The 27,905-nt window shown below is 52.1% G+C and overlaps 14 protein-coding genes across 14 annotated transcripts; 5 read left to right on the top strand and 9 right to left on the bottom strand.

Moving 5' to 3' along the window:
* Positions 1–258: 258 nt before the first annotated feature.
* Positions 259–1,148, bottom strand: BP01DRAFT_356626 (uncharacterized protein). Its single transcript, XM_025575001.1, has one exon. It carries the CDS (start codon positions 862–864, stop codon positions 391–393), a length of 474 nt encoding a protein of 157 aa, XP_025431554.1. The 5' UTR covers positions 865–1,148; the 3' UTR covers positions 259–390.
* A 484-nt stretch (positions 1,149–1,632) lies between these two features.
* BP01DRAFT_382590 (Zn(II)2Cys6 transcription factor domain-containing protein) lies at positions 1,633–2,307 on the top strand (the record flags this gene model as incomplete). Its single annotated transcript, XM_025577379.1, has 3 exons — positions 1,633–1,692; positions 1,748–1,940; positions 2,015–2,307. The coding sequence occupies 3 exons, from the start codon at positions 1,633–1,635 to the stop codon at positions 2,305–2,307; spliced, it is 546 nt and encodes a 181-aa protein (XP_025431553.1).
* A 135-nt stretch (positions 2,308–2,442) lies between these two features.
* Positions 2,443–3,466, top strand: BP01DRAFT_44059 (GNAT family N-acetyltransferase). Its single transcript, XM_025579861.1, has one exon. It carries the CDS (start codon positions 2,578–2,580, stop codon positions 3,250–3,252), a length of 675 nt encoding a protein of 224 aa, XP_025431552.1. The 5' UTR covers positions 2,443–2,577; the 3' UTR covers positions 3,253–3,466.
* Positions 3,441–5,447, bottom strand: BP01DRAFT_44040 (fungal specific transcription factor domain-containing protein). The gene is made up of 5 exons (XM_025579860.1): positions 4,835–5,447; positions 4,743–4,781; positions 4,601–4,678; positions 4,306–4,553; positions 3,441–4,244 (listed from the first exon to the last, which is right to left on the bottom strand). The coding sequence occupies exons 1-5, from the start codon at positions 5,237–5,239 to the stop codon at positions 3,629–3,631; spliced, it is 1,386 nt and encodes a 461-aa protein (XP_025431551.1). The 5' UTR covers positions 5,240–5,447; the 3' UTR covers positions 3,441–3,628.
* A 4-nt stretch (positions 5,448–5,451) lies between these two features.
* BP01DRAFT_318888 (Zn(II)2Cys6 transcription factor domain-containing protein) lies at positions 5,452–5,992 on the bottom strand (the record flags this gene model as incomplete). The annotated part of the gene is made up of 3 exons (XM_025572654.1): positions 5,944–5,992; positions 5,847–5,892; positions 5,452–5,774 (listed from the first exon to the last, which is right to left on the bottom strand). Coding segments are annotated over exons 1-3 (408 nt in total), but the record flags the coding sequence as incomplete, so codon positions are not given.
* A 386-nt stretch (positions 5,993–6,378) lies between these two features.
* BP01DRAFT_423352 (glycoside hydrolase family 43 protein) lies at positions 6,379–8,196 on the bottom strand (the record flags this gene model as incomplete). Its single annotated transcript, XM_025579622.1, has 4 exons — positions 7,772–8,196; positions 7,256–7,712; positions 6,534–7,202; positions 6,379–6,386 (listed from the first exon to the last, which is right to left on the bottom strand). The coding sequence occupies exons 1-4, from the start codon at positions 8,168–8,170 to the stop codon at positions 6,379–6,381; spliced, it is 1,533 nt and encodes a 510-aa protein (XP_025431549.1). The 5' UTR covers positions 8,171–8,196.
* Positions 8,197–8,337: 141 nt separating this feature from the next.
* Positions 8,338–9,961, bottom strand: BP01DRAFT_44023 (uncharacterized protein). Its single transcript, XM_025579859.1, has one exon. The coding sequence runs from the start codon at positions 9,789–9,791 to the stop codon at positions 8,460–8,462; it is 1,332 nt and encodes a 443-aa protein (XP_025431548.1). The 5' UTR covers positions 9,792–9,961; the 3' UTR covers positions 8,338–8,459.
* A 170-nt stretch (positions 9,962–10,131) lies between these two features.
* On the bottom strand, positions 10,132–11,284 carry BP01DRAFT_296098 (putative esterase; the record flags this gene model as incomplete). The annotated part of the gene is made up of 2 exons (XM_025571832.1): positions 10,132–11,157; positions 11,225–11,284. 2 exons carry the CDS (start codon positions 11,282–11,284, stop codon positions 10,132–10,134), a joined length of 1,086 nt encoding a protein of 361 aa, XP_025431547.1.
* Positions 11,285–11,985: 701 nt separating this feature from the next.
* BP01DRAFT_318878 (uncharacterized protein) lies at positions 11,986–13,302 on the bottom strand (the record flags this gene model as incomplete). The annotated part of the gene is made up of 5 exons (XM_025572653.1): positions 13,108–13,302; positions 13,019–13,055; positions 12,898–12,965; positions 12,437–12,822; positions 11,986–12,375 (listed from the first exon to the last, which is right to left on the bottom strand). Coding segments are annotated over exons 1-5 (981 nt in total), but the record flags the coding sequence as incomplete, so codon positions are not given.
* A 570-nt stretch (positions 13,303–13,872) lies between these two features.
* BP01DRAFT_44007 (uncharacterized protein) lies at positions 13,873–15,868 on the top strand. Its single transcript, XM_025579858.1, has one exon. The coding sequence runs from the start codon at positions 14,243–14,245 to the stop codon at positions 15,638–15,640; it is 1,398 nt and encodes a 465-aa protein (XP_025431545.1). The 5' UTR covers positions 13,873–14,242; the 3' UTR covers positions 15,641–15,868.
* An 890-nt stretch (positions 15,869–16,758) lies between these two features.
* BP01DRAFT_382583 (uncharacterized protein) lies at positions 16,759–17,118 on the top strand (the record flags this gene model as incomplete). Its single annotated transcript, XM_025577378.1, has 1 exon — positions 16,759–17,118. The coding sequence occupies one exon, from the start codon at positions 16,759–16,761 to the stop codon at positions 17,116–17,118; it is 360 nt and encodes a 119-aa protein (XP_025431544.1).
* A 2,218-nt stretch (positions 17,119–19,336) lies between these two features.
* Positions 19,337–20,094, bottom strand: BP01DRAFT_356618 (uncharacterized protein). The gene is made up of 3 exons (XM_025575000.1): positions 20,039–20,094; positions 19,846–19,965; positions 19,337–19,773 (listed from the first exon to the last, which is right to left on the bottom strand). The coding sequence occupies exon 3, from the start codon at positions 19,678–19,680 to the stop codon at positions 19,516–19,518; it is 165 nt and encodes a 54-aa protein (XP_025431543.1). The 5' UTR covers positions 19,681–19,773; positions 19,846–19,965; positions 20,039–20,094; the 3' UTR covers positions 19,337–19,515.
* Positions 20,095–22,191: 2,097 nt separating this feature from the next.
* Positions 22,192–23,859, bottom strand: BP01DRAFT_415802 (putative RTA1 domain protein). Its single transcript, XM_025579163.1, has 4 exons — positions 23,395–23,859; positions 23,223–23,322; positions 23,019–23,168; positions 22,192–22,966 (listed from the first exon to the last, which is right to left on the bottom strand). Exons 1-4 carry the CDS (start codon positions 23,417–23,419, stop codon positions 22,276–22,278), a joined length of 966 nt encoding a protein of 321 aa, XP_025431542.1. The 5' UTR covers positions 23,420–23,859; the 3' UTR covers positions 22,192–22,275.
* A 966-nt stretch (positions 23,860–24,825) lies between these two features.
* Positions 24,826–27,883, top strand: BP01DRAFT_340293 (kinesin family protein). The gene is made up of 7 exons (XM_025573394.1): positions 24,826–25,252; positions 25,307–25,579; positions 25,859–26,366; positions 26,418–26,545; positions 26,602–27,132; positions 27,184–27,244; positions 27,302–27,883. The coding sequence occupies exons 1-7, from the start codon at positions 24,896–24,898 to the stop codon at positions 27,649–27,651; spliced, it is 2,208 nt and encodes a 735-aa protein (XP_025431541.1). The 5' UTR covers positions 24,826–24,895; the 3' UTR covers positions 27,652–27,883.
* The last annotated feature ends 22 nt before the right edge of the window (positions 27,884–27,905 follow it).

Here is a 27,905-nt window from a genome sequence, read left to right as displayed (position 1 = left end):
GCAGCCCCATAGTAGAACAATACCTCGAACCACAGGGAGTGGAACAGGACACCATGGATGGGGTTCAACTCGATTACTTCACGGGTAAGGCGGGGGTCAGGCGCTTGGTGACCAACTCGGCTGACAGCCAATTGAGCTATCAATCTGAATCACTGCAATAGCCTCGCCACAGTAGGTCTCTCACTTGCTCCACCAAAGGATACCCTCGTCAGAGAAACAACCCGTTCCCCCTTCATTCTGGTTGAGCTCAGAATGATCGATCCTGCGCCAGGATAGATCAAAACCACGGCATCCTCCATCGATAACCCCATGAGAACAAATGGAGCGATCGGACCGGCCAGAGCATTCCATCTGAGATCGGACACATGGAACAACGAAAGGAAGAGGTAGCTAACCGCGCACAATGAGGAATGGTAGGGGTAGCGCCATCGCCTGCAGGAGCTGGGAGTTGGAGCGGTCAGTTGACCGGACCATACAATGAACCAGAACCCTTCGATACATAAGTATCTGCGCTGGAGAATGTGGTCTTACCGTCTTGCTCATCTGCGACAGCTCCGCGAGGTGCATCCAGAACCAGCCCTGCACGAGTAACAGACAGCGTTCAGAAACCATCACCATGCTGTGGCCAGCTTTGACGAGTTTCACCCCGGTCGCCACATCACGGACCCTGTCGCTGCCTTCGAGACACCCACCGGCAATTTGTAGACCAAGTCCCACGAAGAACAGCATACGAGAGAACAGCAAGCAACGATGGATTCGGGGAGTGACCTCTTTCTCGTTCGTCAAGATAATGCGGATCAATCCCAGAGTCGCCGCGATCAGTGGGAACACTCCCGTGTCGAGCAGAATAATTGATCCTACCATGATGCCCGTCCTGGGCTGGTGCTCAAACAAAACCACCAGGATTCCCGCCGTGTGATTCGAACTGATGGGCCCAGTCAGATCGTTAGATCTTGGTTGCGCTCCGAGCCGTTGCGAACCGAAAGGTGGGTCCACCCACTGAGAGAGAAAAAGAGCAAGATCAGCCAGGCCATGCGCGGTCGCGTGTGGCAATAACAGGCATGGTATATTGATACCGCAATTGCTGGGATGTAGAAGATAATTTGCGCAATGCTTGCTTTAGAGTGGTCATTGAACGTAGTGGGTGGGGAGGGCGGCTAATCTATATATCTCCGGAGGATCTGTGTGAAGGCTATACCAGAATACTATGAGAGAGGCTGTCGGTGAAGAGCTGCAGGAAATTCCACGAACTTCAAATTACCCGTATGATAATTGAAAGCATGGCAATGGGGATCTCGAATTCCTAATCCTCGATACTGTTTGGCCATCTGTCTTCTGTTTATATACGAGTCGTTGGAGATTTGTTTACACCGTACTACGTGTGGATCTGGAGTTTTCAGGGCTCGCAAGATCAACCCCCTTTCCGGACTAGCGTCGAGTCATTCATTTCCCCCCATCTTCTTGGCTCCGCCTCAAATATCATTGGCCTTGATTACAACTGACGAAGCGCAGCGCAAGATAAAGCCCGATCAGGACGGAAGACGGTGAAGCCACACCTCCCTGAATCGTTCACACCGTACGAGTGGAAGCATTGGCAGCCTTACGGGGCAAGGGACGCCCCACTCGCCCAGCATGGTGGGAGTCGCCGGACAATCCAAGGGCTGCAACACCTGTCGCGCTCGAAAAATTGCGGTAGGGGGCCCTGTTTCGACTTCTGATGTGTATGCACTGAACCATTGGGAACTAGTGTGACCAGCAACGACCGGAATGTGCTCGATGCACGCGGTCTCCCCGAGCCTGTGGCGGCTATGAGCGAGATAGGGTGTTTGTCCGGGTGCAGCCGGCTGCTCAGAGAAAGCACATCTACTTGAAGGCTTTTTCTGCCTCGCCGTCTCAGGCAAGAAGTGAAATCTCACCGAGTCTCACCATTCCCGGTTGTCGTTTGCTTTCCGGACTTTTCAATGGCGTCCACCCTTATTCGGCTGTTGGGCGATCTGGGTACTCTTGTGGTCAGGCCCCTGCAATCTCTACGATGGCATGTTGCCTGAGAGTGCCATGCTCCCCGCCGATGCAGCGGTGGGCCCGCTTCCAGCTCTCGGCCACCGCAGAGATTATCTTTCGATGGCCAAGAAGGTCGGTCAGTCGATAGAATACCTGATGCAGGACGAGCTGATGCTAGCAGGACCGCTGTCAGTGACCCCAACGCTCGGGATCGTGATTGACAGTCTTCGCGATCAGCCGCATCATCGCCCCGTGGTTGCCTGGTTACGAGCGGCGATGGGGCTCGTGCCCGACAGAGGGGGTTAGGCGTGCTGAAGTATAGCCGTTGATCTGCTTTTGTTGGTGGCGAGAAGGAAGAATATTTCAAACAGGAACAGCATCCGTCCTGAATCATACCCTCCATACAGCGGAATATACTCGGAAAACATTCCGCTGGAGCAGCGCAACAGGCCAAATGCTGACTCATCATCATTCAGGTCTGACTCACAGTGAAAGAATTCTCTTCAATGAATCTGTCAAAGCACCTCATTTCCCGACAAAGAACCTAGTCGAGAATAACGGGTCAAGTAGATCGACATGGCTCACTCCATCACTTCCCTCGAGACAGGTGCTGCCATCCGCCCAGCCCGCACGTCCTTCACGGGCCGTACGGTCCGTGTCGAAGCCCTGGCTGAGAAGCATATCGACGACCTCTACCACCATCTCGGCCAGCCAGAACACGCCGCTATCTGGGACTATCTCCCCACCGGCCCCTTTCCAGATAAAAGAGCATTCTCTGAATGCCTTACCAGCCTCATCACCTCTCCAGACAACGTCTTCTACGCCGTCATCGACCTCGCCCGCAACCAGGCCGTCGGGTACTTCAGTCTCATGCGCATCGACCTGCCCAACCGCGTCGTGGAGATCGGGTGGATTGTCTTCTCGCCGCTGCTCCAACGGACGACCGCCGCGACCGAGGCTGTTTACTTGGCTGCACGGGCGGTTTTTGAGGAGTTCGGGTTTCGTCGTCTGGAGTGGAAATGTAATGATCTCAACTTGGCGTCTAAGCGAGCTGCGGCGCGCTTTGGCTTCACTCCCGAGGGCCTCTTCCGGCAGCACATGATTGTCAAGGGGAAGAATCGCGATACAGCTTGGTTCTCAATCATCGATGTGGAGTGGCCGATTGTGAAAGATCCGTTCGTCAAGTGGCTGGACCCGTCGAATTTCGATGGGAATGGGCGACAGTTTCGTTCTTTGGATGCGTTTCGCTAGTAAAGACGGGCTTTTCGCTTCCGAGAAGGAGGAAGAGAGTGGCAGCAGACTGAACCTGCCTCGAGATCATGGAGTAGCCAACCATTCAGGCTAAATTGTCATAGTCAGCGAAGAGAGTATCCAGTGTGGTCCCGGTGGCCACCTGGACATGGTCAGTGTTTGTCCGTTCTTATCTCCCGAGCACGAGTTGATTGTTGTAGAATAAGTACATTCATAATCGCGAACACGTAGTCAAGATGTGTGCTTTGGACATGAGATAGAGGACATGCGCCCGCGCGGATTCGAATTCAGGACCTCTGGCCGTGGAGGGAAGTTCTCCGAAGCGATGCTTTGCATTGCCGGTAAGTCGGCCAGCAAATTGTCGTCTCTGACAGATTCACCTGTGCCGCTGAAGGGACCCAAACAACGAGCTATAGGCTGCATCGAGATCATTGACCATAGCGACAGTGCCTTCGTAGACCAGATCTCGCTTCATGAACAGGAGTAACGAATGGGCTCCGTTGCGTAGCTCTTCGACCAGCCTGTGGGCATCCTGTTTCTCCGTAGCCACGTCGGGGTGGTTTAACAAAGGGTAACAGATTGAAAGCCGTTTCGTCAAAAGAGCGGCCCGCACACGATGCACCAGCATGTACAGCACGTAGGACGCCTGCATGGCCGCACATTTGAAATAAGGTAATGAGCCGTAATATGTCTCCCGACCGGGCCCCGAAGCGTCGCTGGCAGAACTGTCCATGTCCGGGGACCTGGAGAGGGGGAAGTGTGGATAAGGTATGTCCCTGAAGGCACGGGAGACGGCTAGTGCGGATTTCAGACATATCATGGAAGATTCATCCTTACTGAGAGGGAAGAACGATTCAATCTCCATCACTGCGGCGGAGGAGAATTCTTGCGGTGAGCTCCCATCCGTTCGAAGAGAGGACAGATCACAGTGCTTTTCGAGAAAGATGGGGATGTCCGAAAAGGCTCTGAATCGGTGCAGTTTGATCCGGGCACTACACATGGTCAGACTGACTCGCATAACATTACTCCGCCGGCCATTTTCAGAGATCATACCTATGGGTGAGGGCGCAGGCAATCAACGCAAAGCTCTGTCTCGCGAGCCCGTCGGCACTATTGCTCTGAGTCGAGGGGTAGATCGAATCACACTCAGTCGATAGTGAGAGAATTGACCTATCTAAATGTGCGATCTTGTCTCTCATATCCGGCGACGATGGAGCTTGAGCATTCTGCGCAGTTATCAGCCGCACCATGGCGCTCACGGAGTCATGAGCCGCATGAGCTTTCAATATCAATGACCACGGCTATGACGGGTTAGACAGATCTTTGAATTAATTATGGCAAGGCTTACCTCTAAACCGTCCGTCCCCGCCTCAAAAGCCGGGTAAGGCGTTGTGATTCTAGGATCACAGGTAGTGATGATAGGGGACTAGGAGGGCTGTATTAGCTAACTTTTGGATTTCATACCACTGACGCGATCATCATGAACTGACCGATGAGTTAACGGCGGCAGATTGATATCCGAGGATCATCTGCAGGCTTGTGAGCATTAACCCCAGCTCCATCAGCCATAGACCAGACATACCGCTATCCACCATGCGCGACGTTGAGCCTCAGATGCAGTTTCATCCAATTGGTGGAGCAAGCTATCCATCGCGGTCGTGATGGCTTGATTGACACGCATGCGCATGCGATGGATATTACCATTCTGACAGCAATCATATACCCCCAGAATCATCAAGGTTAAGATCGGCTGTAATCTGACGGGAAGGTCAGGGTGGAATCTCTGGCTATAATCAGACGGAGGATGAGGGGTCCGGAAGCCATCTGGCTCCAAAATGTCCCGCTCCGCGCTGTCCAAGGCCGACTGGGCAAAGAGATTGGAGTAAGACCTTCGTAACCACACACAGCAGGGATCGGAGGGGTTTTCATCCTGTGGAGGTGGAATCAGCGCGAGAATCGCGGAGAGCGCCACGCTCAAGCAAGACATCGGGCGATACGATAGACAAGCGTAATCTACAGCCCCCGCTTCGCCTGGCGAAGGCTGATATACAGCAGGAATGTCCGGTCGTAGAGGCTCAGTGGGAGGGGGCAACAGCGGCAAGTATGGATGAATGAAGATGTAATACGCGTTCAATCTGAACTCGTGGGCCCAGATGGTCAGCAATTGTAACAGGTTTCTCTAGATCATGTTGAGCGTACATATCTTGCTCGGAAGCATAAACCCGCAGAAGTGGCCCTTGTATCTCACAGCTCGTCCCTGCATGGAGTGTATCGAAGCGGTCATGTGGACTCCTGTCCCCATCCTGAAGCCTCTTGTAGGGAGACAGAAGAGCCAAGGTGTTCCAGAAACCGGGATCGTCGACCAAGGGGCCCGAGTCCTCAGTGAGAGATGGGGTGGGTTGGGCGAACTCCACCACAGTCGGAGTTTGAGGGAATGAGACCGGCTGCGCGGTTCGAACGCGTCGGCGAGGACCACCTCTTCGACTGGGCTGATAGGAGCAGGTGCGACCTTTGCTCACACACTGAAGACAGTCAGATGCACCAAGTCTTGCTTTTTGACATGACAATAGAAGGCGGGGTGGATCCAGCCATACCGGCCTGCATGGATTCTTTCCATCGCAACGGGTTTTGGATGCACGGCTGAGAGTGGTGTGTCAGTGACCCACTCGCCGGCTGGAATGAGATACGTACCAGGCCATACATGCTGCCTTGACCGGAGGAGTTCCGCGCATGATGTGCGTAGTGATAAGGTGGTTGAAGAGGAAGAAGAATAAGAGGAGGAGGATGTGAATCAAACTGAGACGCCGGCAATCGGTGACTGTCGGCGTTTGGCGAGCACCATTCGCCGCCCGGTCTCTGATCACGTGACCACCATACAAACCGTCATGCGCGCTTCTACCACAATAGCCCCAATGAACATGACTGAACCCATTGGATTTAGGAGAAATTGTAGTACTGGCTTCTGATAATCAATGAGCCATAATCGAAACGAATGGAAATTCTCCAACCAACAATGACGATGAGGAAAGCAACAGTCCCCAACAAGTTCAAGACTTATGGCAAGATGTTGAGGAAGATCGAATCGATGAACTTTAGTTCGGCTAGACCAAAATCTATGCCATGCTTTCAAGAAACTACATTATCGTCGCGAGAAGAAGAAGTGTTATTCTAGAAGAAATGGTACCACTGCCCACTCTTCCGCCCAACTTTTAGTCTCCCAACAGCCTATCGCCACAGTGCATAATGGAAGTCTGCTGGTACTAAACACCGTTGTCGCTCACCAAAGGCATACAGACCAAGCATCATACCAGTAAATGCCGCTCCAACAGGAGGAGCTCTGGTCATTGTGCTATTTGTCACTTCACCGACCCATTGCACCGTCTGCCTATTTTCTGCAGAGGCGAATTCATAGAACCCGAATCGATAGGACGAGCCACATTCGATAGTGAGAACAATGTCCGACAGTTGACTCTTCAGGGCGAAGTCCAGAACATCTCCTTCGGCGGGCTGGAAGCGCACCATCCGGCTACCTGTGGCCGATCGACGGACGCCAATGCTGCTGTAGGTCAGGTAATTCCACCAGACTACGGTGCCGGCCTCAGTATGCTTCTGCTCCGAAGTGAAAGACAACCGAGTTTCCCATGTGCAGATGCGGTGGGTCTGTTTGCGAAGAAACAAAGTCGGACATGCGGGAATTGATAGATTGTAGGGGCCGCCGTATAGACGCAGACAGCCTTCCCTCTCCGTCAGAGAATAGTCGTGCACCAGGGGCGTGTTCTTCCGGTACCACCCGAGTTGCAAGGAGGGCTGATCAAAGTCATCGCGCCAGGCGACAGGGTGCTCGAACTGATACAGCTGGGGACCAGAGTACTCCAGCGGAATCTTCTGCCCACCATTGATGACGGGCCAGTCGTTCTCCCAGTCCATCGGCACCAAGAAGGTCTCACGACCTATAGACAGTTAGGAGACAGGCCTTCCTGTCGGAAGATGCTCATGGACCTACCAAAAACAGACTCCTCCCAAGCCCCTCCTCGCCAGACCGGCCTCACGCCCAGCAGCACCACCCACCACTGTCCCTTGGTGTCCTCGACCAGGTCAGCATGGCCAGTATTCTGGACCTCGTCCGATAATCCATTCCTCCAGAGAGGGTTCGTCAGGGCGACTTCCCAGGGACCCAGTGGACCCGTCTTACTGCGCGAAACCCATTCACAATGTCCACTCTCGGTGCCTCCTTCAGCTGTAAAGAGATAGTAGTACTCCCCACGCCGGAAGAGGTGCGAGCCCTCTGCCACACCAGACGCCGACTCCCGGATCAAACGCGGCTCTGCAAGAGATGCTCCGGTCTCTAGGTTGACTGGAACAGTATGCACGGCAAAGTCTTTGAGATTGGCATGGGGAGTGCGATCCAACTTGCGATAGGTCGAAGACAGGTAGACGGTACCATCATCGTCCCAGAACAGCTATAGAACAGTAAGCCCCCGGTGGGACAGAAATGATCGGAGTTGACAGGGAGACTTGCATCTTGATCAAAGCCGACTTGGTCAAAGTAGACTGGATCAGACCAGGAATCAGAATCCCGGATGTTCGTTGTCTTCACGTAGAACCCTCGAGGCCAGACCCGATCGTCCTCCTGGGGTCGATAGCGCTGGAAGCAAGCAGCGAGACAGTAGAAGGTTCCCTGGTGATAGCGCAATGTGGTCGCCCAGATGCCGCCGCCAGGCTCCGGGGTCTGGATTTGCAACTGACTCGGGCGTGTCAATGCATGACCGATCAGAGTCCACTGGATCAGGTCGGTGCTGTGGTAGATTGGAGCCCCAGGGAAGTATTCGAACGAAGAAGTCACCAGGAAATAACCTTCGCCAACACGCACAATGGATGGATCGGGGTTGAACCCTGGGATGATTGGGTTGGTGTACATGATGCAGTTGTCTCAGATTCGATGCAGTGGAACGGTTCATTCGTTGCTCTGGCTTCAAAATGAGGGGAAATGCCGGGGTATATACGGAGTCCCTTTTCTGCCCGGTGATTGGTGGAGAATTATCTCGGGCCCTGCTTAGCTTCCAATTTCTCGATTACTGCTGGCGATTTTCATCTACAGGCGAGCTGCGCCTTGGAATGTCTTTTTTGCTGTTTGCCTAACGGCCCTCATGATAAATGATAATACATACAACCGCTACAGGAAAACCCCAATGATTCTTGTCTCGTCCTTATGCAGACACCTTGTCCTCTGCCAAACTGAGGTTCTTGTGGATGTGACCATTGATGACAACTGAATGCAGCCTGTCTCGATCTTGCAAAATGCTGATGTCTTCGAGCGGATTGCCATCCACTAAAATCACGTCCGCATAATAGCCCGGTTGCACTTTTCCAAGCTCATTGGGATACCCCATGAGCTCGCCTGACATGGCGGTCGCGGCCAAAACACTTTCCATCGGCGTATACCCAAACAAATCCACAAAATGTTTCAAATCTCGCGCATAGGTGCCATGGGGCGCCCAGGCAAATCCATAATCCCCGCCAGGGAGGACTCGAATCCCTCGTCGACGCATCTCGCGCATGTTCTGAGAAGCAACCTCGACTTCGTGCGTGACACCCTTCTGCTCAGACATATTCGCCGATATTCCGTAAGGCTCGGCCTCACCCTGCGCCATAGCATAGAGGTAATTGATGGCCGGAGCAACCCAGACCGAGTCTTTGTGTTGCTCAAGGAGGTTCATTCCTTCTTCGTCGGTGAAGCTTGCATGATAAATGACGTCGACTCCAGCTCGCACACACTGCGTGACCGAGGCAGCGCTACGAGCATGGGCGCATACCCGTTTGCCATGAAGATGTGCTTCCTCTACCGCCGCTACTGTCTCTTCCAGATTGAAGTATGTTTCCTCGCTCGGCATCGTGGGATGGACGTTGTCTCCAGTCATGCTTAACTTGATATTATCCGCACCAAGCTGGACAAATTCTCGGACTACTTTGCGCATTTCCTCCGGTCCATCGGCATAGCGCGAGATCTTGGGAACAATCGCACCACCGGGCTTGGTCACCTCTGAGCAATTTGCCAGGGTCCGTGGACCAGAAATCAACCCGGATTTGATGGCAGCTTTGACGGCGATATCGAGGCGGGGCTGTGCCGCTGCGGCGCCAAAACACATGGTGTAGCCGCAATCCAGGTAGGTTCTGGCCGAGTTTGCGGTATGCAAGACATGTTCTTCAAGCGGAAGACTAGTGAGTTCATTTGAAGTGGCTGCGTTATTCCAGCTCAGGTGCGTGTGCGAATCCGCTAGTCCTGACATCAGGGTCTTGGTGCCTGCACCATCGATAATCAGTGAGCCCTGGGCGGCGGTGCGATCCACTTGGCCAACCGCAACGATGCGTTCGCCTTCGATGAGCACATCGCCCGTATATGGCTCTGCACCGGTGGAGTCGAGAATGTGAACATTCTGAAAGAGGATCTTGTGGGGGTCTTGTGGACGGCAATTGTTGATGGTGATGTCCGCCGGAGTAGGTCGGTACGGGCGTCGGTGAACGTCTCCAAGGGAACCCATGATGCCTCCGGTGAGAGATCAAATGAAAGCATCACTGCTCATGTTGTACGAGGCAGACCTTTTTGTAAGGAGTGCTGAGCAAGTGTGGCGAACCTCAAGCGGGGTCTGTGGTGGGGGGAGCTGCATTTCCCCTCCCCTTCGTGCAGGGATCATGACCACTCACGTCGACATCATTCGTGCTGCGTGAGAGCAGTTGACGGAAGTGGCAGAGTTGCAGTTCATTTGACCTGGTTCATTTGCTTCATAGCTTGCCGGGCTAAGCAATAACCTCCGCAGACAAAAAAAAAAAGAAATGAGGTCTGCAGCTGAGAGGGGCTGAAACCTACTGCTGACCCAATGACTATAATTTCTCCATGTCCTGCAAATATCCTGTTACCCTTTCCACCAGGATTCGTCTGGGCTCCGCCTGATCAGGGTCACTCAGAGCGTGCGATGCGCCTGGGATGATTGTGCTGTTGTGATGCCACGCCCCCTCGCCCAGGATCGTCTGCCATCGATGCAATAAGGCGACCTTGTCGACCCATGGGGGAACGGACTGATCCCTCCCAGAATAGAGCACCATCAACTTCGCCCTCGGATGCAGAACCCCGCGGGTTCGAACCATCCCAAAGGTCTTTTGTAATTGTTCATCCGCAAGATCTGAGCTGAACAGGTCGTCCTCGTCCGGTTGGTGCGGGCTTTGCGGACTAAGCAGACTCAAAAACCGACGGCTGCTGAGGGGCGTATCCGCGGGGTAATACATGCGACTCGTGGTCGCTAAGGGTACGATTGTGTCATAGACCAAGGTTTCGTCGCCACTGCCAGTCTCATAGGTTCGTTTCTGCGCTTCCTTAATGGTCTTCCGGTACACCTCCTGTATCACCTCCGGACTGTCGAACTCGGTCCCTGTCTTGCTCACCCACAGAGCCGCCTCCCGGTCGGAAACTGGCGCCTGCATGATTGCTCCATCAACTGAAGGTCTGGTGATTCCTGCGTAGCGATCTTCAGGGATTCCGCGATCCACAATGGGGTGATAGGGTCGCGGGTTGGCGCAACTGATATAATGCATCACGTCCTGGCTGCCCGTGGAATGGCCCATGATCACCACCTTTCCGTGTCCATACAACGACATTTTCTGGTTGCGTATATACCCAACACACTGAGCAATTTCGTCAATGTCCTGTCCAAGAGAGCTCATGCCCCAGCCAGTGTACGAGGAGGAGAGAAGTGGTGTGACGACGGACCAGTCGCTGTCTTGGAGGGCGAGAATGATGTCAGAGAGGTATTCGACCGTATGCAAACCATCGGAGAGACCGCCTATGAAGACGAGAGAGTGAGGTTTAGGACGAGAACCGCGAATGTACTCGAACGCGACCAATCGATGCGCCTGGGAGATTGCGGTGGTGTTGTTAGCAGAGGGAGCGAGCGTGAGAATGGGACAGCAGTTACTGTACATATTGGTGTAGAATGCCAGGGTGGCCTTTGGACAACCCCGGAGCAGACTGGAGACGCATGTTAATGTGTAGAAGTGAAGCTGTTGCAGACAAGCATGTGTCGTGGGGTTGTGCGTATTTTGAGTAAGTTGGTTGGAAAGTTGTGGGAAAAGGGGGAGAGAAAGAACGAGGAAAAGACAGCGGGAAGCAGCGGGAAGGACAAGTGGGCAAACATAATCTGATCCGCGGTGGGTTGTTATCAATCAGTTGCGCCCCACTTTGGGAGAGTTGATTGAAAAGTCTGACTCAAGGAAAGTCATTAATCAATGTTCATGACGACGTCAGATTCTCGATGTAAATTCTAAGCATAAATCACTATAACTTTAACAGCTGCTAAATGTAGATGACGTTCGATTTGCGGTGGTGATGAGGAGTAGATTGCATTAAATCATGCGAAAGGGGGGGGGGGGGCTGTGAAGATCACAGTCCGAATATATATTTAAAACGGGGAGAATGTATTTCTCTAGCCCCAACATCATCCCCATGAGCTGCTGGTATATAGCTTACCAATTACGCATTAAACTCAATCCCGGGTTTCTCTATTCCACCTAGTCAAATATGCGATTCGGACAAGATTGGATGAATGGTGATGAACAAGCACTGGAGCTGGCTGACTCAGCACTGACTGACTAAGTTAAGGAGCGAGGGAGGAGAATTGCACGAAACTCGACTGCACCGCGATCTCGTGACTATGATCTTCTCCCTCCCAACCTGACTTGAGAGAAGAATCTTGGCCCACTTTACGTCCAGTTGTGACATAATTTGTCAAGCCGATCTCATCATCGTTGGCCGTTTTCCTCAGCTGCTCAAACCCAAAGTCAAACCTTGGTCCTTGTGGATTGAACCGAGTGCCTTTCAGATTAATTCCACTTGCAACATTTCGCGATGGCCCGGCCGAATCCGTGTTAGATCTTCGAGAATGGGAACTCGACGAGATTGACTGGTGAGCAAGCCGGGCAAGGGGTGCGAGATGAGGCATGCAGGCACAGAAGACCGCCACCGTTGGCTCGATGCTTGACCAGATAAATACCGGGCCCATCAGCCAGGTCAGATCCACCGAACTCATGAAGACTGACAGATACCAAATGCGAATGATGCTGGCAACACAAACACTAGTATGCCAGCAACTTAGCTGACATGCACAGATGGTCTTCGCATGGGGGATGGACTTACAAAATACCCACGGCCATAATCCCACTGATCGCCAATTTCTTTTCAACACTCATTTGCAGCTTCACGATCCGGGGAAAAGGGATGACCAAGACGATGAAGTCATTCAGCATGTTGAGGATGCCGGCGGCCAGGAAGAATCGGTCGACGTCGATGCAGCGCCCGCTTGTTCCGCTGAATTGGGTCCAAAAGTATGGGAGAGGCTTGCATGCGTTACTCATGGTCACCCAGACAATGATCGGGTAGGACAGTGTCATGGAGGTGCCAAAGAATAACGCGACTTTTAACAGTGGTTTCAGAGGCGAGAATACCCTCCGGTAGAAGAAGAGAATCGAGAGTCGGGTACAGGTACACGACGAGGCGTAGATGAAGGTGTATGAAAATAAGAGCTACTTTCCGAGCTATTAGCACCACAGGGTCTGTCTCGAGCGGGAATGAGAACGAAGAAGAGTGTGTAGACTGACCCGATACAGGTGCATCAGTTCTTCGAGAGTGACACTCCAGATGTGCTTCCCAGCGCCGCTAGTACCTCCTGAACGATAGATCAGCAGAATGACCCCGACTCATTCGATACTTAATGCTTACCTGCAATACTCAACGCAGTTGTGGCACTTATGCAGAGCTAGACATAATCAATCAGCAGGTATGTGGCATATCAGTTGCACGGAGCCTACCAGAGCAGCGGCGATGGCCCAGTCATCTGCCATGAGAGCATTTCGCAAAACCAGTCGCGCGGTGAATCGGAGGAGCACCGCTACCGCCGCTAGAGCAAGCATCGCAATAACAGCCGCATTATTGACGGCTACGGCGCTTGCAGTGAGGTCAATATCGGCCGGTGGTGGTCCAAAGAGCTCACGAATTGCTGAGTCCTCAGCCATGGCATCGTGTTCGGGGATTGAGAGAAGGTAATGCTGAAGCACTTCTCCGTACTCCCAATCACCGGGGAGTGTGACAGACTAGGGCTAATAACTAAGTGGGATTCGCAAGACAGGTGCCAATGTCTATGAATTTGCCACGGACCAAGGAAGCTGATTTGACTCCTCGGAGTCCGACGGCCTGAGATCAGCATGCGCCAGTGCTACTAACGTTGTGGTTCGAGCCTGTCGGATATTGGCGGGAACTCGAATGGGTGACAGCAGTGCGAAGGACCAGTAAGTGGATCGTGCATGTCTTGGAATCAAGCCCATTCGTTGAGCGGGTGCGTGAACCGGCAAGAGTGTTAGCTAGTTGTGGTTAAGTAGTGTGGTTATGAGTCTTAATTGCTGTCACTATAGACACCGATGCCGTGAAAGGGGTCAGAGGCGCTCACTGCACGCCTACATTCGCCCTACCACTTCCCCCGTCCACATCTCCCAGTTAAGTCTCCAGTTTGAGTGCCAACAGTGTGTCAAGACATGGTTATCAGCCGTGAGACCACGAACTGAGATGACTGGCAGCTGGGAAGTATCCCCAGTGGGGTTCAGCATCATCTCAAGCGATAAGGCCAACGGTCCGCCGTTGCAGGTGGGGCTGGTCTACAGCACTATCTTTTAGTGAAGTATGCTCCCTTTTTCGAAAATGGCACTATCTTATGCGAACAGGGGTGAGACCGGGAAACCTCCCCTCCATTCTCCCGAGAGGCAGCAATTGGCTTTTCCCTGGTCCATGGATAATCCGGATTTGTTTGGAGATATGGCACAATCCGACATTGGGCCACTCATGTCAGGGGTATATTAGCCCGGCCTTTATCTCCAGGAGCTTGTCCCCCTGATATTGATCTGGGATCCTTGATCACCTTCGAGGTTCACTGATCAACCTGCCGTGGCAAATATGGGATCCATCGCCCCTCAAAACCCAGTCCTTGAGCTTACGGCCCTGGAGCTTATTGGACCCAAAGGGTATCTGCGTTATGTATTCCCCTTCCAACTGCAAGAAGATTATGATTTGAGCGAGGTTGCTACGGCCCTACAAACTGGGTATGAGGCTCTCGCAGCGCGGATTCCTGTCGTGGCTTGCGAGGCAGTGCCCGATCTCGACACGAGGCAGAAAGGTGCGATGAAGTTCCAAAGACACGACGAGAGTGATGCAACGCAAATTGTCATCAAGGATTTGCGAAAATTGTATCCTTCCCACTACGGCGAGTTGAAACGCAGGTCATTTCCTGTGGCGGCCTTCGATGCCGATACATTTTGCCGTCGATCGGTTTGGCCTTCCGCGGGGGAACGCATGCCAATTTCTCTTGTCCAGGCCAATTTCATTCGCGGAGGATTGATTCTCACATGGTGCATTTTACACATGGCAGGAGATGGCAATTCCTTTTCTACGTGGACGGCGATTTGGGCAGAGGAATGTCGTCGTGCCCAGGGGTTGCATATCGAGGAACCCATTCACCTTCCCGACGCCGTGTGGAAAGACCGTCAGCAAGTGACAAAACCCTCAGGCCGGAACAAGGGCCAACTCGAAGATCATCCTGAGTACACCCTCCTCCCCTTCACACCACCAGGGGCGCCACCGAAGATGACCTCCCTGAACCACCGTGGCCAGGTCTTCTACTTTTCTCCGGAGTCCCTCGCAGCGTTGAAAGCCGAGGCATCACCTGTTAACGCCACTAAATCATCCGACCAGCAATGGATATCGACCAACGACGCTCTTTCAGCACTTCTCTGGCGAACTGTGATGGCAGTACAGTCACCGTTGGACACATTGGAGGGTGACCCGGTTTCAGTCTTCAACATCGCAATCGACGGGAGACAGCGAACGGACCCTCCAATTCACCCGGAGACTCTTGGGTGTTTTCTGGAGTATGTCACCGTTTCACTCCCGATTCGCAAGATGCTGAGCACGCTGAGTCTCGCCGACCTGTCTGTCGAGATCCGAAAAGCAATCTTGCGAGCCGACAAGCACTTCACGGACGACGTCGTCACTCTGGTTGACCGGCTGGAAGACATCGACCGCTTGGTCCCAACTGCCTTCCTGGATACCCCTGGATACAATTGTGTACAGACCTCCTGGTTGAACTTCAAGTTGTACGGGCTGGACTGGGGCTCTTTGCTGGGCGGCCGAATTGAGGCTGTGCGTGTGCCCCATGTGGGCTGCATCAACGGAGCCCAGGTTGTGCTCCCAGTATTGCCGGATGGTGGGATGGAAATTCTGGTGGGGGTAGAAGGGAGTTGCTTGGATCGCTTGCTGAATGACCCCTTGTTCACAAAGTATGCGATACCCCGGTAGCGGTCATGAGGGGGCAGTGGGCAGTTTGCGTCTTCTGGATCGAAAAAGATCATTTCCTAGCTGCTACTGGTGGCTGCAGCGTAGGATCAGCCTGTCTGATGACCGTTTCTTCTTCATGACAGGCTTGGTGAGTACCAGGCGGCGATGCATTCCTCCAATAAGCACAATCCGGTGCGCATGCAGTAGCACGAATCAGACATCACTTTCAAGCATGCTATACACCCGTGTTCTCGTTCAAACCCAAAGCCCTGTATGCCTCTTGTCAGACGTATCCCTCTCGTCTCTGCCGTGTGGAGTAACCTTCTATGTATTGCCCGAGTCAAGTGAGCTCATGTTTCTGCGCCGACCAGGCAAGTTAGGCGGATGGGAGGAATGTGGTTTGTTCAACCCCAGGTATTAGAGCAAGCTCGAGATTCTACAAAGATTAGCTTCTAACCAGTTCGAGTAGGACAAAACTGACAGTTCAACCTCAAGACCTCCTGTCAAACGATCCAAGTATCTCGACAAGTCCTACGACTGTAACTTCCTTGTTCCCCCACCATGAAGTCTGTGAAATGAGGATACTGGGTTAGCAGACTCATCGATGAGGAAAGAGGTAGTCGTCATTGTGGGCGTGACAATGCGCCTGCCCGGCAGGCTGCGTAATGCCGCTGAGTTTTGGAGGATGCTCGTAGAAAAGAGTAGTAGCCTTGTGATGTGCCTTTCAATTGATTCAACATTAATGCTTTCTATGGCCCTCAGGAAAAGGCAGGGACAAGATCGTGGAGAAAAGGCTATTTCCTTCAAGATGCTGATATTCGCCAATCTGACAAGACCATCTTCGCCACGACCTGAAAAGAGCTTGAACGTCTGGATCCCCGGCAACGGTAACTGCTTGATGTCGTCTATGAGTGTCTGGAAATACAGGATCAGTATCATGGCGTGGTAGTGAGATTGGCTGCTACGTAGGACTCTTTGGAGCCGACTAAATCGCTCGATCTCAACGCGAAAGAAACTTTGCATACGGGGGGCTATCGGGTAACAGAATTGTGACTGCGATGATGCTTTGGTGTGCAGGACCAATCTGATCTTCTTTCCAACGATGATCTCTCATCCTGCACTCAAAGGGCCCGTGGGCCATGTCTTCCGCGGTCTTGTCGGATACGGATGCCAGCATGCTTGAAAGAAAGCAACGCTGCGAGATGTGTCTTTTCCATCTTGCAGGGCGACTTTTTCAGCTAAATGTCTCGTTGGACCTCCTTCAGATCTGTCCTCCTGGAAAGCTCTGGACCAATCTTCCCCAATACTCCTGGCAGCCGGATATTTCTCATTGGGATGAAGCACGCGTCGCTCGCGAATGGCGCTTTCGCCAATATCCTCCGCACGAGTTCCTGGGGTTCGAGTCTCTGAGACTGGCGCTAGACATTGTTGGAGGAATGTTCTCGCCCTGGAGAATGTCCCGTGGTTGGCAGGTCATGAAGTGGAGGGCCAAAAAGTGATGCCCGCAACCGGCTTCGTAGCAATGATTGGGGAAGCCCTGCGCCAGCTGGAGGGAGACCAGACTTAAACTCTGCGCAATGCGTCCTTTGCGACTGCAGCAGTCTTATAATACCATTATAAAATATAGTTGTCACCATTCTCACGCCCTTGACCCCGAGCCCAATGAAAAAAACCTACATGGTATCAATTTACTTTCAGTTCTTTCAATGGCACAGCGTGGGCCAGAATTTGCTACGGAGAAGCCAGATCTGGCGCCAACGAATCGGTCTCCATGGCAAGATGCGGGCCTCTTCCCAATTACCCTCGCAAGGTTGATGCGCTTCATTGGTATGAAGTTCTCAATCGTGTGGGATCTGCCTTTAGCGGACGATTTCAAGGCCCGCCGAACATTTCGGCTGCTACGACAAACAACTCCGCAGCTGTCCAGATGATAGGCGTACAAGTGAGCCCATGTAAAGAAGCGGTTACCACCGTGAAAGCTAATATTGGCAGATCTTCTGTACTGTGGGAAGCCAAGCGAAGATTCAATACGTCATGTGTGATCACACCGTTCCACGAACACATACCTTGGAATCCCATCATATCTTATTTGCCCGAGAGCTTATGGATGCTACAGGAGGCCGTGGAATGGACTTGGTGCTCAACTCGCTAGCCGGCGACCTTCTTCATGCTTCGTGAAATTGTGTAGTTGAATCTGGCACCATAAATGAGCCGGGGAAACGTGATCTCCGACTCAAGGCAAAACTGTCGACGGAGCTCTTTGAAGCCAACCAAATCTTCACGGGACTCGAAGTTGAGTCAATATCTCGCCTGCGCCCTTGGAGAATGACCAAGTCAGTTTTTGTTCTCGTTACCTTTCTTGTCCCGTCATAACGCGAGTTGTATTTATGTGGTTGACATTGGAGTAGGGGTTTGAGGCGCTGTCTTGATTGGATTGATGCTGATGCCATAACACCAGACCCTTTCGCCCAGATCTACTCGGCGGCGAACATCCATGAAGCTTTTAACTCCATGCAGCCTGGTAACCACATTGGCAATATTGTCATCACAATGCCCGCAGATCCCACGACTCTGGAGTCAATACCGTCCTCACCTGGTGTACAGTAATCTCCGTTCAGACCGGAGTTACCGGCTTGTGAGCCGACTTGGTGGCTTTGGAGAAGCTGTCGCTTTATGGATGGTTGAGAAGGGAGCACCCAATCTGACTTTTCTATCACGTGCTGCAACCAAGACTCATGAGTCCTTCTCGCTTGTTGGAGATCTCGAGACAAGAATATGCAGTAGGATTACTAGCGAGTAGTGTCTGCGACCTCGCTGATGTTTCTCGAATGTGTGGAGCGAGCCACTGCCCCGATTGAGGGCGTGGTCAATATGTCAATGGAATAAAAAAAAAAAAAAAAAAAAAAAAAAGAAGGGACGCGCACGGTCTTGGAAAGCTTGATAAATTCAGCTTATTACTATTATCGCACCTATCCTTTGCCTTAGAAGAACCCCTCAAGAGAATGTGTCATGGCAGTTATCCCTGCAAAGACAAGACTGACAATGACAAGTCGATTAATGCACCGCTGCGAGTCCGTCAACACGCAGATCCCATGCAATTTAATCCTCGCCAAGCCTGATATTCACTTATTGCCTCTATGGCTATTTAGTGTTCCGCGCATACAGGTTTAATATCAACATCATATTCTTTCTCTTCTTGATGATCGATTTGCCAGGAAGAGCCTTAATATATCACGGAATAGTGTCTCTGTCTATCGTGCCGGAGCTCAGCTTGTACGCAATGTGATGAGCTCAAACAATATAACCACTGAGAGGAGGTTCTGCTATTGTGGATTGAGTGGCCAGGGAGGGTATTTGCAACGTGGGAAGGTTGTATTCAATGCAAACACAAGCTGCCCATGAGAAACGTTGTCCCCGTCGTAATGTGACTCTTCTACCCCGGGCATCATCGCGAGGCAGCCAATCAGCATGAAGGGACATTCGGGAAGATTCAAGGCCAAGGAGCCGTCTGCAGCAAAATCCCCTCCGTAGGATGAGCAGCATCGCCATTCAAAGTCACTCAAGGGGCCAAAACCCAGCTCGAAAGACAGTCTCTATGCAAGTTGGGATACAACTTGGTCGAGGGAGTCAGTTCGGTTAATGCTTTGACAACAGGGTTCCAATTCTACCAAGTCAACTTGGCTGAAGCAATGCCTTCAAGAGTAAAAGAGAGCTAGTCTACAGTATATCTGCCCCGGAGGAACTCCACCTGTCCTTCTTCATTCCTTGCAACACATGCTTCGATCTCTTCTGTGGTGCGCGGATCGCTGTACGCACCCACAGTTGTATACTGCCCTTTGCCTGATGGCTTTATTAGACAACTGTATGGGGGTTGTCCCCATGATAATCACACTCATTCAGGCGAGATGCGAACCGAATGATCTCTTGGTCCCCACTAACTTCAAATTGTTATAGCCGATACGTGCAACGAGACCGAGCCCGAGTCCTACCCAGTGAACTGAGTCTGCAGGGAGATCGGTGACTTGCTGCTCGACCAACGATGCATCAAAGGTGGACCGCATGAAGATCGTTCCGCTAAAGCGTAACTTATACTTGAGTAGAAAGCTTTGCCGCACGTTCTGGGTTGATATGTCAAATTCTCACGTGCGCATGCCCTGGAAAGCGAACCGGGACTGGATTAGCCCTTGGGTCATCCAGTTCAGGTTTGGTGCAACAGAATTTCTTACATCGAACTGAAAGCGCAATACTGGCTTCAATCTCTCAGAGCTCACGGGCTTGGTCGTATAGCTGTGTATAAAGGATGAGAGTTGATGCTTGGCGTATCAGCGAAATTGCGGTAGCAAGCCCTGCAATGCCGGCTCCGGCGATTAGCACCCGAGTAAATTACCGTTTGTTCCTTGAGACATCTTGCGTGCATACACCGTAGAAGATCAGCGCACAGAATCGGACTCAATGCAGTCGAACAGACGTTGAACTTTGATCCTCAATACTCGGGTTAGTTGACTGACGAGCAGTTTATTTCTCTATGGTTCAAGCACGTCAATCATGCAGATGTGACGCAACGATCGCGAATGGCGCCCTTCTGGCTATTCTCAACTCGCATTGAGGCTCAGAGACTCATTATCATATATCTGCACTCATCAGTGAGGAGTGACACAGACAACCTGGTGATGTGAAGGAGGTCAACTTACATTATCTGGCTTGATTAGTGATGGAAAGGCATTAAGCGGATGCTATCCCCAGGCATCAACGTCCTCCACAGTACCCCACAGCGTGCATATATGCATAATCTCTGAATATATGTGACTGTAGTCAGCTATTCAGCCCTGCATTGATTTATGCATCAGGAACGGCATCAGTGGATAAACCTCAGGCCAGATCCACCATGCATGCCACCGAAACCGGCAAAAGGCGCTTTGAGTTCGTCAGACCTCTGCAGATCGGCCTCAGTCTACTTCAGGTACATACCTGGGAGACATGGTGATGATGGGGGCACAGAGTACTAACACTAACTATACAAGACTCCGCACAGTAGGCCGATAAGCCTCGCGGGGAAGAGAACATGCGAAAGCCGTTGAGGCTCGGAGAATGAGCCATGGAAACTCCTTCAGACCGCTGAGAAATGACTGACCGTTCGCGCCCATTCGACGAAGCCACAGCAGAATGCTGCTCAGTGAGTGGCTCTGATCGTAGATCAATCGAAGCAATCGACTACACTCATCTCTGTAACTACCCAGTACGTACTTCGTCCTTCTTTTCTCTCTCTCCCTCTCTCTATTGTCAAATAGGAGATTCCGTTTACGGAGTAGTGTGTGATCGCCCCGGGGTACGGAGTATATTTCTCATGTAATTTGATACGCGCTGGTAAAGAAAGACAGAAAGAGTGGGTAAAAACACCCATCAAGATTACTAAGGTATTTTCTCGCCACCAAATCAATGATGACGTGGCCAGCCGCCAGTGTGTGGCAGACAGAATGGGTTTAGTTCCAGGCCAAGGAACATATTGGAAAAGTGATGAAAGGAGCTTGAATGACCGAATATGAGAAAAATCATAAGCTCTGCATCCATGTTGATTTGCAACTATGAATTATCAGAAATGCAATCTGCAAACAAAGAAATCCCCCTCCACCCCCCCTGTCTCCACCCCTCTGCACACCTACACCCACACAGTCCGACATTCACCCTGACTGATCGATTTTATCCCTACCTAAGCTCCGCTTAACTACATTCAGTAACTAGTGAACTGGGTACCCTTCGTTCTCCTTGACTGGATGGTCCCCCAAAAGAGGCGTCTATACCCTTCATCATTACGGGTCATGTTCAACCGCCTTTTTTCTTTATAAATTGGGGTTTGAGGGGACTTGGTGGAGTTGGGTGAAGGTTGGAAGAAGAGGTAGGGTGCGTACCTGGTAAGGCGAGTTCTCGGGTCCATCCATGTAAACATTCCAGATGTAGAGGTTGGATTCGTCGGCGAGCTTGACGGTGATGCCCTCGGGCGCGGACTCGGTGAGTTCGGCCAGCTCCTGGTTAAGGGGGACTGTTGTTAGTTATGTGGTCTGAGGAGTGACGCAGAGGGGAGTATGCACCTTGGCTATCCGCTTTTGGCTGCCCATGATGGCTATCGGTGTTTGTGTTTTGTGTTTGTGGCTGTGGTGGTGAGGGGTGATGATGCAGACGAGAATGGATGGGAAGCGGGGTAGAAGTGGTCAAAGGGACAGCCGTTGACGAAGAGAGCAGGGGAGCAGTGCCGAGTCACACACAAATCCAAAACGCAGCACGATACTGGCGGGATAAAGTGAAGGGAGACAGTGGGTTGGGCTGGGTTGAACTGGACTGAATCGATGACTCGATGGGAGCTGCAGCTGGAGCTGGAAGCTCCTTTCCTGAGATGGCGGGGCGGGGCAGGCGGGGCGGAAGATCCGCCGCAGTGGAAAACGTCAGCCAACCACTGCTTTTGCTACTGGACTTCACTTCACCACTACTCAAACAACCTATTCTCTTTACTCTGGATCACCTGGCCTCCTAGGTCACCTAATATTCGAGTATGTCGAAGATGAGAACAACTAGAAACACCGGAATGTTTATTCGCTCAAGTCAATCACCCATTAAACAGCAGCAATCCCTTTGGCATGGGTGTTCTTGACACTCTCCCCTGCCTAGGCCTCCCAGAACCTCTCCTGTCTGCCTCGCTTCTTGCACAGACCAACCACATCAAATGGGTCGACAAGAGTAAGCAGAAAAGGGCGAGTGTCCTTATAGCCCGGCCCTTCCAGCTCCGTGACCCCGTCTCTCGCCAGATAGATCTTGTTGGACCGGGGCAGCCACTGCATGGGATGGCAGATATTCAGCATCGTCGTATTGATATACATCACAGCCGCCTCGAACACCCAGAAGAACCACTCGTCCTTGAGGACAGGGCTGATGTCCTGGATGTTGGACACATTCAGGCTGGCCGCCGTGAAGTACTCCACCGTCCGATAGATCGTCCGCACAGTGATTAGCCCGCAGCTGATGTACAGGGTACACAGAGCGTGCTTCACCTTGCGGTTCAAGACCCCTCCGCGATAACAGTTGTAGTGGAACTTAGAAGCCAGCGTCACAAACGCGGCCATCAGCACGAGTTGCAAGATCAGCGACGCTTTGAGCAGTCCCTTGCCAATGTCTTGCTTGCGCGGAGGGTTCTCGACGTTGGCTACCAAGGCACCGCCGTTACCGGTAAGCACCTCGATCATCATGCTCATGTTAAGGAATGTGGTGAAGACTCGTCCGGGATGGATCGGAGAGTGGTACGGGATGTAGTAGAGGATTCGCCCGAGGATGAGGTAATTCGCTGCTTCATAGACCGGCCTCGAGATCTGTCAGTCATGGAACGTCATTCCCCCAGCGAGAAGTCACTCACGGGCCAGCAAGCAGAAGTACGGTGCTCACGATAAAGATAGGCAGGCTGTCCCAGTGGCCCCAGGCGGCAACAGCACGTAGCACAAACCCGCCAGTGAAGAGCAGTGCCGACCAGGGCAAAAGCCCAGTCACCTTCCAGGATTTATACTTGCTGCGGTTGTCAGTCGCGGCGTCTGAGGAGAAAGTACAGATCAATCCAGCATACATGCATTGGCAGATGTGCCAGATCCCAGAGATGGTAAACCAGATGGCGAACGTAATGGGAGCGCCTTTGTTGGGAGCATAATACCACAGACTGCCCTCCTCTGCTCGGCATTAGTACGGACAGATCCCACACCCACGCACCCACATCTGACCCCAGGCATAGTAGTACATACGGTACGGCGATCTTCTTTCAAACATCGCGATCTATGAAGTAGGGAAAGTAGACAGATAGATGTTAGTTGATTGTGGTTCAGATAGTATCAAAAACACGAAGAGTATGCCAGATATCCTGCGAAGCACCGCAAGTTGTCTCCTCCAGGAGTTCAGAAGATATATTACTAGGCCAGGTCCGGTAGCGCGCGATTAGCGAAAACGAGCAACCCTCATTCGGTAACCAGCCCCCTGGCCCTATGAGAGGCGCTAGAAAGTGCCTCTGACTTAGACATTCAACTTTAAATGACCAGCTTGGAGGCTGAGTTGTAAGTGATACAAGTTGTTGCCCGATTGTCAAGAAGAGGATCCTCGATGAGCCCGGCGATCAGCCTCCCTCCATCGTGCACACCGACGGTGTCGACAGGGCATGCACAAAGCCTTTCTCATGACTTCATCTGGGAGGGTGTTAACAAGATTGATTCCAGCTCTTTGTGTCTGCTGATGATGGATGGACCCTGATAGACCCTGAGTGCCAGACACATCTCGAGACTTTGGCTTGGCAGCTCCCGGACAACAAGCGAATACGAGCGAGGCTATGCCACTGGGGATTGGCTACAGGAATTTCAGCCTTGCAGGGGGTCTGTCATGGCAGGCTCACAGGCCTGTGCAGCAATAATAAAGGCGTACATCGTCAAACTTATTGCGAGGGACCAAGAATACGAAAATGTTATATAATAGTGTATAGTTGATTGTTGTGTCTTGCTGCAGTGGAATTCCTGTCCACTTGCCTAAATTAACGCAGGTGCCGCCGCTTTGAGCGCTCAAGAATACAGTTAGTAGTTAAGAACACTCACTGCTTGCTTACCGAGCACGCACCCGTTGCTATAGGGAGCTATGCATAGTATGTATGTCTCATGTAGGCCCAGTCTACAATTGATAATTACCTATTTCCACAGATTCATAGCTGTCCGAGGTGAAAGAGCGACAAGGCGTGTGTGGAAACCGGAACAGTAACAAATAGCAATCATCGATCAAACAAGCCTTGTATTGTCCGATGGACTTAGGAGTCCCCATCAATACTTATACTCATCATCATCCCCTTAAAAATTCTGCCAGTCCATGCCTCCTAATCCACGATATAGCTGTAACAGCAGACAAATGAAAGTCTCATTATGAGCTTTGATCCAAATGATCGGATACTCACCATACTTCTTACCAAGTGAAGAGTCTACGAGTGATAGCGTCTAGTCAACACATAACTAAGGTCCAGTACTCATTTTGTAGCATTGAGCCAGTCAGAGGAAGGACGATGGCTCAACCCCGGATTTTTCCCAATGCGGCAGGCGTTGTCGGGACGACCAATCCATCCCGATCGGGACAAGGCCGTCAACACTTCCATAACGTGACTTTGGCCAAATCGTCATCTTCCTGACAAGCTTCAACTTTGATGTCTCGAGCTTGGTACTTTTGTACTTTGTACTTTTGGTGTGAGCAGGCGTATACGAACCACCACCAGCGAATATGACTTCGACAAAACCAGCCCCCGCCTCCCTGTTCCAGGTGTACCTTCGCCTGCGACCTCCTATGTCACAGCATGAAGAAGAACAGGCTGAGCGTTGCTTGACCATCGAATCTCCAGATGAGAATTATCCCACAGAGCATCTTCATGAGCATTCGCCCACAAATATCACTCTGCATCCCCCCACTGACTCCAGGAAGCGTGCCGTTGAGAAATTCGGCTTCACAAAAGTGTTTGACGAGTCCGCTTCGCAGCTGGGCGTCTTCGAGGGTACCGGACTAGAGAGTCTGATAAAGGGCGTCTTGGCAGAAGGACGCGATGGCCTCGTCGCAACATTAGGCGTCACAGGTAGTGGAAAGGTTTGGTCGTCCATTCCTCGGGGTAGGCTGCGATGCTAATGGTGCGCTCCGCAGAGTCATACCATTCTCGGCTCCAAGACACAGCGAGGTATCACCCAGATGAGCCTGGATGTGATCTTCCGCTCCCTCGCGTCGACAATCAGACCCCTCGACAACTTTATCAGCCCGCTCCTCTTATCCTCCGTCGCTGCAGCCGATGCCTCCGAAGCCCAGATCTTCAGCGCGCAAACGTTCCTCGAGGCTGTGTATGGCGAGCCGCTCGATCGTGCAAGGAGTCCCAGAACCCAGACTCCGATGAGTGCCGGAAGAGCCCAGACTCCCATGGTGGTACGGAGCCCTTTCCCCCAGCCTATTCTGCAACCTACTCCAAGCTTTCGAGCGTGGGTCCCTACAAGCTGCCAATCGCCCGCTGCGTATGGCCTGCGTACAAACTCGAAGCTCCCCCTTGGAGGTCTCCCCACTACTGGTTTGCCAAATCCCCTCTATATCCGGGACCTGAGCAAGACACCGGATCGGAAGCAACCAGGATCCCATTTGACAACCCCAACAGGCCGCTGGAACCGCTACAAGACATGTTGTGCTAACTCTCCCTCTCTCGCATCAAAGGATCCCATGCCAGCGCTCATTTTCCCCCGTCGTCAAATGCCCGTACGGGCTATTGCCCTTCCCCGCTCGCCCGATGTGAGTCATCTCACGGTGGAACTGAACCCGCACTCGGAATACGTTGTTCTCGTATCAATGTACGAAGTGTATAATGACCGCATCTTTGACCTTCTTTCACCGGCCATCGTCCCTGGTCAGGGAAGCACAATGACCCGCCCGGGAGGAGGGGTGAAAGACCGCCGCAGGCCGCTGTTCTTCAAATCGACGGAGGCATCGCCTGATCGTAAGGTCGTTGCAGGACTGCGCAAGATTGCATGCAGCACTTACGAAGAAGCTTTGTCGATTCTAGAGATTGGACTTACTGAGCGCAAGGTCGCAGGCACAGGAGCGAACAGCGTCAGTTCTCGGAGTCACGGGTTTTTCTGTCTTGAGGTCAAGAGAAGAATGCGCAACAAAAGGACCGGCGAGGAGACATGGATGGGCAACACACTCACAGTGGCAGATCTAGCGGGTATGTGGCGCTTTCATTTTGACAGCTAAAGATATGCTAAGCAAGAACCAGGATCTGAGCGCGCAAGAACCGCGAAGACGGCGGGGTCGACTCTTGCAGAGGCTGGAAAGATTAACGAAAGCTTGATGTATCTCGGGCAATGTCTACAGATGCAAAGCGATATGCAGGAAGGCAACAAGGTATGCTACACACAGAAACATGGTTGTTTTCCCCATGAACTTGCTGACATAAATAGGCTACGATGGTCCCATTCAGACAGTGCAAGCTCACGGAGCTACTCTTCTCCAACTCTTTTCCGTCGCCCAGCCAGGCGTTTGGCCAATTCCGCCACCCGCAGAAAGCCATCATGATTGTGACAGCCAACCCTTGGGGAGACTACAATGCGACTTCGCAGATCCTGCGCTACTCGGCTTTGGCCCGCGAGGTTGCCGTGCCCCGAGCTCCTTCGGCCACGGAATCCATCTTATCCAGCACCTTAGGCTCACGTCATGGGTCTACTGGGGGACGCGATTCGACGGACGCTGTCGCTGCCGAAGAATTGGAGAAGGCAGCTGCTGAGATTGAGCGACTTAGAGCCGAAAATGAGAACCTCTCGGTGAGGCTCGCGGAAGAGGAGATTATGAGGACAGACTTGACCATGCGACTCAAGGCAAGCGAAGAAATGTGCCTCACCATCGAACAAGAGGTGCGTGAAGAATGTTGGAACGAGATGGACGAGAGGATGGAAGAAGAGAGACGCCGATGGCAGAACGCTTGGGATGAGCAGGTGAGTTTTTCCTTGTGTTGTACTCAGATTCGTGACTCTAACTCTATCCAGACGGGGCATAATGAGGAACATTTGGATAAGAAGCTTGAGCTGTTTTCCCGTGGCTTCCAAAGTGAGTTCCTTCCTCTTCACTTCCCTTGGAAGACTGTCGATACTGATTCTCTTCCAGTCTATGAAGATCCCAGCATCGCTACAAACGAGCGCATGGAAGAACTCGAATTTGAAAACGACCAGCTGCGCAAGAAGATCGCCGCGCTGGAACGGGAGCTCACCTGCCGCTCGCCCACCAAGAAAACCAGAGCCAAGCCCCCCACTACCACAGCGCTCGAACCCTCCCAGAATTTCAATATCCTGGGTCGCGAAAGCGACATTGAGAATGCCCTCAAGCGCATGGACCAGCTGAAGCTGGCGGAAAGTATGTTCTCTCCAGCTGCACAGCCTCCCTCGTCCCCGGGCAAGAAACATCGGAAGATGGCTACCCGAAAATGGGATCTGGCACCTGAGGAGGATATTTACTAAGCCTTGCTTTTCATTTGTTCCAATTTGAGAAGATTGTAATCCCCCCCTTGTATGTATACTCTCATGGTCTGATTTGATTGCCTGCTTTTCGGTGCCTTGGTGAGGTTTGCTCTTTTGTTTATTTGTGTACGAGTTAGGTCGTTTTTCCCGGCTTGTGGGTTTATGATATCCGTCTGAGATGTTGGCGTTTACTGGGACTTTGACCAGAAGATTATGTGAATAATAATATCGCTAGTATCAACAAGTACAACAAT

Source organism: Aspergillus saccharolyticus, assembly GCF_003184585.1.
Source record: "Aspergillus saccharolyticus JOP 1030-1 unplaced genomic scaffold BP01scaffold_14, whole genome shotgun sequence".
In the NCBI taxonomy this organism is placed as follows: domain Eukaryota; kingdom Fungi; phylum Ascomycota; class Eurotiomycetes; order Eurotiales; family Aspergillaceae; genus Aspergillus; species Aspergillus saccharolyticus.
The sequence above is the reverse complement of the archived record's forward strand: the minus strand, read 5'-3'. Positions and strand labels throughout refer to the sequence as shown.

Excerpts from the sequence above, each read along its gene's own strand:
- BP01DRAFT_356626 (XM_025575001.1), bottom strand. The coding sequence starts at position 864 with ATGGTAGGATCAATTATTCTGCTCGACACGGGAGTGTTCCCACTGATC.
- BP01DRAFT_44059 (XM_025579861.1), top strand. The coding sequence starts at position 2,578 with ATGGCTCACTCCATCACTTCCCTCGAGACAGGTGCTGCCATCCGCCCA.
- BP01DRAFT_44040 (XM_025579860.1), bottom strand. The coding sequence starts at position 5,239 with ATGTCTTGCTTGAGCGTGGCGCTCTCCGCGATTCTCGCGCTGATTCCA. Across the intron at positions 4,679-4,742 it reads CTGCCGCCGTTAACTCATCG|TCCCCTATCATCACTACCTG; the intron begins GTCAGTTCATGA and ends CAGCCCTCCTAG. Across the intron at positions 4,554-4,600 it reads CGGGGACGGACGGTTTAGAG|CCGTGGTCATTGATATTGAA; the intron begins GTAAGCCTTGCC and ends AACCCGTCATAG.
- BP01DRAFT_44023 (XM_025579859.1), bottom strand. The coding sequence starts at position 9,791 with ATGGGTTCCCTTGGAGACGTTCACCGACGCCCGTACCGACCTACTCCG.
- BP01DRAFT_44007 (XM_025579858.1), top strand. The coding sequence starts at position 14,243 with ATGGGATCCATCGCCCCTCAAAACCCAGTCCTTGAGCTTACGGCCCTG.
- BP01DRAFT_356618 (XM_025575000.1), bottom strand. The coding sequence starts at position 19,680 with ATGCGGTCCACCTTTGATGCATCGTTGGTCGAGCAGCAAGTCACCGAT.
- BP01DRAFT_415802 (XM_025579163.1), bottom strand. The coding sequence starts at position 23,419 with ATGTTTGAAAGAAGATCGCCGTACC. Across the intron at positions 23,323-23,394 it reads TGAAAGAAGATCGCCGTACC|AGGAGGGCAGTCTGTGGTAT; the intron begins GTATGTACTACT and ends AATGCCGAGCAG. Across the intron at positions 23,169-23,222 it reads TGGCACATCTGCCAATGCAT|CAAGTATAAATCCTGGAAGG; the intron begins GTATGCTGGATT and ends TGACAACCGCAG.
- BP01DRAFT_340293 (XM_025573394.1), top strand. The coding sequence starts at position 24,896 with ATGACTTCGACAAAACCAGCCCCCGCCTCCCTGTTCCAGGTGTACCTT. Across the intron at positions 26,546-26,601 it reads ATATGCAGGAAGGCAACAAG|GCTACGATGGTCCCATTCAG; the intron begins GTATGCTACACA and ends TGACATAAATAG. Across the intron at positions 27,245-27,301 it reads GTTTTCCCGTGGCTTCCAAA|TCTATGAAGATCCCAGCATC; the intron begins GTGAGTTCCTTC and ends ATTCTCTTCCAG.